We start from the raw sequence: 7,461 nt of genomic DNA, 5'->3' as shown, positions 1-7,461 counted from the left end.
TGTCTTACTCCCATTTGCAGTTGTATACACCCTCCTTCTGGCCTCCCATTCACCAACACTGAGAATGATGTGAAGTTACGCATTTCTTTACCCATGTGATTCATTCCTTCGAGAAGCCCCTTCTCTTCATTGATGCCCAAAGAAAACCCCGATCTAGTATGTCGTATGCTTTGGTGAATTCTACTTTCCACATGAACCCCTTGGTCCCGCGCCTTTTCCATGAAGCTACTATCTCTCCCTCTACGACTGTGCTATCCACTAGTAAGCGGCCCAGTATGGATGTTGATTGGGAGGGCGAGACTAGCTCTCTGATCACTACCTCAGCATATTCGCCAAGACATTTGCAATATTTAGGTAGATGGAGTTGGATAGCGAGATTGGTATGAAATCCTTGATTTTATCTGGGCCTTGTATTTTTGCTAGTAGAAAAAGGTATGCTTGGTTGATTCACTCCATACTGCCCGTCCCTTGGCAAAATTCTTCAAGCATAGCCATCACATTCGGTCTCACCAATTCCCAAAAATTTTTGTAAAAGAATACTGGTAGACCATCTAGGCCGGGTGCCCCTTTGCCATTGAGTCCTTTAATTGCCTCCTTGACCTCCTCCTCTGAGAAAGGGTGGATCAAATCTACCTTGTGAACAAGATTCAACATTCGTGCATCAGTACCACACCACACCCACCGATTACGCCATCCTTTTTTGTAAAACGAGCAAAAGTTTTCTGTAGCAATACAACTCATGAGTTGTGGTTTGACGTGTTCCTAGCCTCCCACCTTCAGCTTTTAAATGCAGTTTATCCTTCTTCTCCCGTTAGCAGCCAGATGGAAGAATGTTGTGTTCGCATTCCCTGCCTTTAACCACAGTTTTCTACACCTTTGTCTCTAGTCCATCTCGAGCTTCTTGTCCTCTTCGGCGACCAAGCCACTCCATTTTCTTCGCTCATGGGCTTCATCTTCTTCCAAAAATTGAGTATCCTCCGGGTCATCCAAAACATTGATCCTATGCAAGGCCTCTTTTCTGGATTGCATTCTGTTCTCGTGGATGCGCTTACGGACCTCCATAAGGTAGTGCCTCAGCCCATGAATTCTTGTTGCAAGTGTTTCCATTTTGGATCTGAGTCCAGTTTGTGCTGACCACTCTCTTCCTATCCCTTCTTTGAAACCATCCTCGTGTATTCATAACATGTCAAACTTGAAATAGGTGGGCCTTTTGATTGCTTTGCTTCCAGCCCATTATATGGGGGTGTGATCTGATTGTGGTCTTGGGAGAAATCTTACAGTTGCGAATGAGAATCGTTCTGCCAGCTCCAATGAACATAAAAATTGGTCTAATCTTGATATCCTGTTATGGTCCATTGTGCTTCCAATTATATGTGTAGTCGGTGGGTCCTATTTCGTGGAGTAATGACTCCGAAATGAAAGCCCAAAAAGCCTCTGAATCGACGTCTCTCCCTCCTGCTCCGTTTGGTTGGTCCTGCGCTTCCAAAGTCGCATTAAAGTCACCTCATATCAGTAACGTTCACCCTTGGAAGATGCCCACAAGATCGACCAACTATCTCCATAGGTCGTTTCTTCGTGAGGCACTGGTTGGACCATAAACCAAGGTTATGACCATTTCAAAATTGTCATTCATGTGTTTTAGTTTGACTGTCACAGCAAACTGACCCATCCACGTGTCTATTTTTAAAAATATTAACTCGTTCCATGCCACCACGATGCCCCCTGACCTCCCTATAGCATTTACCACCAAAAAACCATCAAAAAGGCTCCTACGTAGTGTATTCCACTCCCTTGACTCACACTTTTCAAGCATGGTTTCGTGGCTTCCCATTTTCTCAGGTACCTTCCCACTACTCCGTGCCAATTTTTGTTGCGGAGTCCACAAAGGTTCCATGAGATACACTTCATGGGGAATGATCGTCACCCCCTTCACTGCCATGTGCCAGCTTTAGTCCGACCTTCAGTGCGACTTCTTTAGCTCTATGGTTTATCACAAGGTCCTCCATCACTGTTTGTTCTCTAGCAAGCTCTGTGGAGTCATAATTGGGAGGGTCCTCTGTGACTGTTTGATTGCCCACCGACTTTGCTGCAGCATAGCTGGGAGGGGCCTCCGTGGTCTTTTGTTCCACAGTCAGCTCTAATGCGTCGTGGTTGGAGAGTTAATTGTGGTTATTGATTTGTCGGCCGGCTCTACTTCGGCATTACAGGGAGGGCTGAGGGTCTCTTGGCTGCCCCTCTCAATCCTTGCTCCTCTCGATTGCTACCTCGGGCCTTGTATTCGGCCGCTAGCAGTAGGTGGCCACTTTTTCCTCCTAGGGGGACATCAGTTTCCAGAAGTTAGCTGTAAAAGTTTATCTGAATATAAATCCAATTTTTTTCTATTAAAGATTTACATAAACCCGGGAGAATATAGAAATCATTTCTCTGAATTTGAATTTCCAGCACCACTTCTTCAGTGCTCATTAATACCAAAATTACTCTATTTTGTTGAACTTTTTTAAGTATTTAAGTGAAAATCAAGTTGAACATTAATTAGGGGATATCACATTGACTTCGCAGGATAATTACTAAGGTTGGAAAACCTATTTCAAGAACTCTCAAAGGAGGATTAGAGATGTAGAATCTTCAAGGATCTTTAACATCCTACAGAAGGGAGGGGCAGTTAAAGATGCTAGTGGATATGACTCAAAGTCGAAGAGTCGAATATCTCACAATCTAGAGAAACCTCAGATGTTGTTTTAGCATGATAAAGCAAGGAGTACAGATTGAATATGAGGTTTCAGAAGATTTAGAGTTTATGACTAAAGATCATTCACAAACTCTATTTCTTCAACTCAGGTAAAACAATGTCCCACCCTGAGAGAAGTGGTGAGTGTTAATCTAGAAATATAAAAATTGAACTTACATAAGATAAGAGAGAGTATTTAATTATAAAAACAACAGTTCAACCCCCGTTCTTGTGTTTTCACTACCATTTGTTCTCACATGACAATCATTAGAGTCAGCTTTAGGTTCATTTTGGAAATTAATTTTATTAGCCAACAAACATTTGTTTTATTAGATCCACAATGTAATTAGATTTCAAGTCAATATTATAACTCTTAGATTGATCAAATAATTTTATTACATTTATGGTGACCGCACATTACATAATCAATACATTTCTCTAGATAATTGGCAGAACCAATCTTTAGCCAGAATAAACAGTAAACCAATCATCAGACTATTAATTATTCTTTATCTAATCAGGTAGGGAACATGAGAATTTTTGGATTCGGCCAATGTGAATAAGTAAAAGCAGGAATATTTGCACAAATCAGGGATCATCTTTTCAAACAAAGCAAAGCTGTGGAAACCCCAACAATCTCAGTGTTCTGGCGAGGAAGGGTACAACAACCCTTGAAGTCAAATTTTCTTGCAGTTCTTGGATTGATACGGTGAGTTTCATCTTCCTTCTTCATTCTCCTCTTTTTTGTTACCAAAACACTATGCACCTACAAAATATTCATGCTATAGGATAGGTCATTTAGGGAGAGTGTCATCATAGTCCAAGAGTGCATTTAAAATTTCCAAAAAAAAATAGGTAAGCTTTCTTTCATTAGTACGATCAATGTTCATACTTCAAACCTTTGAGATTAACTTCTTGTTAGACATCCCTATTCGTTAGATATTCAGGATCTTGCTCCGCAAGAGAAATATCAAGGTCAAGTGGGATCAAGCTCTAGGTTTCCCTCATCATTCTCCTTTTTCCCTTAATTGAGCAAAATCTTCAAGAAGAGGTTTAAGTCAGCTTGAATTCCCCATATCATCTCACACTCTACCTCCTCAAATATTATCTTCCTTTTCTAAACTTCTCTCCCATGCAACCCCTAAATTACATATCCTCCTCCTCCTAGATTTTACGTATCCTCCTATACCCTTTTCTGATCATATACTTTATTTATTTAATAAGGAGAAAATTAAAAATACTATTGCATAAGCCTATAATCCAATGAGAATTATTTTTTGTTCATCAAACACCAAATTTAGGCATATCAATGTCATTGACAGTCTACCACTTACCAAATTTAGGCATATCAATGACGAACTTTGACAATAAAAGATACCACTTACCAAGTGGTCGTTCCTCGCATTCTGACATGAAGGGCTACATCTTTTAAAAGGAGACACATGAAAGGGAGATTCCCTTAGTGGGCTTACGATACGATAGAGATTGTATCAAATATGTAGAAGCTGTCCTTTCATACAATATTGGGCTTAATATGACAATACACATAACAGGTCAACATGGTACTATAAATAACAAGCTGGGGGTAGAAAACACCAAATGGCCCTGAGAATAGCATACTAAAAGTAGTATAAGCTATGCTTTAATAAAAAATACACAAAGAAAAGGATGAAGGATAAGATGGAAAGGAGAATAGCACAATACGACTGACTTCCATTTTATTCCTAAAAATAGATCATCAGTGATGCCTTTTGAAGCATATAACTTGATCTAAAGACGACTAAATCATAAAACAGAAGACAGTTGAATCACACTTACAGAGTCACTTCTTTAGACTCCTCTCTTCTAATCTTTCAATAGCAGCACCGACTCTGCTTTTCGTCTCTTGCTTCTCATCCATATCAAGCCCTTCATTAGCCTTCTCCACAAGCTTCAAATGGGCCCAGCCTGAAAAATACTTTCTATTATATCTCAAAAATTGAAATCTTACACATTCCAAGCAGGATACAAAAACATGCTACTGCAAGCGAGAAGAATCTAGACATCAACAGAATGATAACGTATTTTGGTAGAATAAAATAAGGTTCCCACTACCATAAGATTAATTCCAGAAAATATTAGAAAAACTTAGCCTGAAACACAACACGGGGTTAACTTTATGTACTCCGCTATATCCTATCTGATTTCTGGAAAGGTCGAATACCGTGCTGCTATTGCATGAATAGAAGATCCATTTCAGTCAATGGGTTAATTTTGTCAAAACCTATTTTTTTTCAATGAAACTAATTAAGTAAAAGATAACCTAAGGTTAAAGATAAAAGTCGCTATTCATTATGTGAACTGCTTAACTCAGGGTTGTGTTCACAATGTTTCTCAGGCAACCAACTGCATCAAGCAATTAGAATCGGAACTAAAAAAGGTCTTTAATGAAAAAACTAGTAAAATTTCAGCAAATGAACGTAAGGAAGATCAGGAGTACCATTACCTAAGGGGAAACAAAATGCAGCACCAAGGGTAGAACCAAGTAACATGTTTCGAGCACGCCACATGATAGATCCTGGCACTAAAATAATAAATAATAATCTGAGTCAGAGTTGAAAATAAAAGCCCAAAACGCTTTGAAGTAGGAAAGAAATGGGTTTAAGCCTTCCACGAAAAAGAAAATAGAGCAAAAATGACTCATCAGATGATACAGGAAGATCAGAAAGTTAAAATTTTCTCACAGATGAGGCCAAACATAGCTGCAGTCGCGGAGCCCGCCCCGGCAACATTGAAAATATCGTGTAAACCTCGTTTCTCTGCTAGGAGATTCTGCAATCCGTAGAACGTTGCGGTGAACATTCCTAGACGAACTCCACCAACAATTGACCCGCGGGTTACTCGTATGAACCTTTTCTCCATAGCATCTCTCATTATTCTATACTGCTCGCGTTTATCCTGGGTGCTTCCTAGCTTCAACATCACCTCTGCATCTTTGCTCTGCCATTAAAAAGTCAAATCAGGGTAAATATCATTCTGAACCCATTAAATTGATATTTCTAGATCATGTTAAATACTTGAAGAATCGATTTAGAAAATACTTAAACGTCCCATGATTTCAAATTCACAACGAATCCTTTTATTTTCGTTGCAATAACTTGAAAAATAAACTAATATTGGAAAGGGATAAACACACCGGTTGGCTCTGAAACAGTTTCCACAAAATGCTGCAGGATTCATGGTCGTTTAAGGAAGAATCGACTACGAGTTCTTCGTATGTTCAAATGTAAAAGATAGAAACTAAGAGCTTATTATAAATTAATACTCTAATCAGAGTGCAGACTTACAACAGAGGCAGCTGCTTCTCTGCTCCCCCCATACAGCATACCAGCGAAAATTCCTACCACAGTGGCAGTGCCCCAGTTCACTGTTCCAGCTAATTTGCGACGAACCTGCAAAGGAAGATGAATAATCTCAAATCATAACTTTGTAATCCAGCCCCAATCTATCAGAGAATAAAATCAAATGAATTCTAGACTTCTCAGATAGAGCATGATCCTCGTAACACGCTCACTGCTATATCGGACAGCAGATCAGAGAAATTTTCCAGCTATAATCTTCGCAGCAGAGAAAAGTTCTAACCATAATCTTCCAAACTAATAACATCTTCCCCCACGGATTTCTTCAAAAAAAAAAAAAAATCTTCCCCCGCGGATGCCGGCTAGCTCACAATTGATCCGCTATTAAAAAACCCCCAAAACAAAGAGAGAAGGTTCTCCAAGAGGAGAATGAACAATACAAAAACAGTAAAAAAACAGTACAAAAAACGGATTTCAGAGTTCTCCGTTGGAACACGAGGTTAATACCAAGTTCAATAGATTCGCTGAAAGCGAATCAGCGAAATACTTCAACTACAATCTTAGAATCATAGGAAATTATTTAAAACTAGTGATAACCTTTGGAACATCTTCCTCCGCGGATTCCGGCGAGCTCATGATTTGATCGGCCAGAAAAAACTCCAAAAGCGTAGAACGTTCTCTCTGAAAATGAAATGAACTGGTAAAATAAATAAATAGATATAAAAATATATATATAGAGAGAGAGTAGAAATATAGAACTGGTTAGGGAACGGCACGTCCGGGACGTGACGGGACGGATGACGATGTGTGACGAACGGTGACGTGACGAAATGTTCGTCATGTCACCGTCTCGTCACACGTCCAAGGGTTTTTAAAATTTTTGTCACATTCCCGTCACGCGTCACTTGATCCTCGTTCCGTCACGTCACCGTCACCGTGACGCCGTCACCTTCATCGTGATGCCGTCACCGTCACCGGTGACGGAAATAATATTATTTGTTTTACTATGTTTAGTAATACAAAATATAGTAAAATAATTATACTTCTCTGCGTCAAATGGTTGAAGTCCCCTTGGGTCAAGCCGAAGTAGAACGGTAGAAGTCGTCATTCGCCAGTCGCCAAGTAGAAACTTTCGAGTTGTGGGAACTCAAACTCGAAGGGGAAGTCGCTAAGTCGGAAGTCGGAGCTCCAATTCAAGGGTTTTCTACTGATTCTTGCGCTTGATTTGTTCTCATTCTTGCCAAATTTGTATCAGGCTGTGGCGTCGGATTTTGGAGGTATCTATTCCCCCCTTCTTCTTTATTGTTTTTTTCCTACATTATCCTCCTCTGCTTCTTTCGCTCGATTTCAGGTAATTCTGATGAATCTCAATGAGAAACACCCTTTGACTAACAT

General features: G+C 39.8%; 1 protein-coding gene across 2 annotated transcripts; it reads right to left on the bottom strand.

Moving 5' to 3' along the window:
- Positions 1–3,200: 3,200 nt before the first annotated feature.
- LOC144700745 (Mitochondrial import inner membrane translocase subunit Tim17/Tim22/Tim23 family protein) lies at positions 3,201–6,790 on the bottom strand. 2 transcript variants are annotated; one of them, XM_078572238.1, is made up of 6 exons: positions 6,664–6,790; positions 6,055–6,159; positions 5,452–5,707; positions 5,214–5,291; positions 4,547–4,675; positions 3,201–3,510 (listed from the first exon to the last, which is right to left on the bottom strand). In XM_078572238.1, the coding sequence occupies exons 1-5, from the start codon at positions 6,700–6,702 to the stop codon at positions 4,551–4,553; spliced, it is 603 nt and encodes a 200-aa protein (XP_078428364.1). In that variant the 5' UTR covers positions 6,703–6,790; the 3' UTR covers positions 3,201–3,510; positions 4,547–4,550. The 2 variants fall into 2 exon arrangements, with proteins under 2 accessions (XP_078428364.1, XP_078428365.1); XM_078572239.1 differs by having other exon boundaries at positions 3,201–3,494.
- Between the last annotated feature and the right edge of the window lie 671 nt (positions 6,791–7,461).

This window comes from Wolffia australiana, chromosome 3 (genome assembly GCF_029677425.1).
Source record: "Wolffia australiana isolate 7733 chromosome 3, ASM2967742v1".
Classification (NCBI taxonomy): Eukaryota; Viridiplantae; Streptophyta; class Magnoliopsida; order Alismatales; family Araceae; genus Wolffia; species Wolffia australiana.
The sequence above is the reverse complement of the archived record's forward strand: the minus strand, read 5'-3'. Positions and strand labels throughout refer to the sequence as shown.

What these genes read in the sequence shown, in the direction of transcription:
- LOC144700745 (XM_078572238.1), bottom strand. Translation starts at nt 6,702, where the DNA reads ATGAGCTCGCCGGAATCCGCGGAGGAAGATGTTCCAAAG. An exon ending in CGGAGGAAGATGTTCCAAAG is followed by an intron (nt 6,160 to 6,663) that starts GTTATCACTAGT and finishes CTTCCTTTGCAG; the next exon opens with GTTCGTCGCAAATTAGCTGG. An exon ending in GAGAAGCAGCTGCCTCTGTT is followed by an intron (nt 5,708 to 6,054) that starts GTAAGTCTGCAC and finishes TTTTAATGGCAG; the next exon opens with AGCAAAGATGCAGAGGTGAT.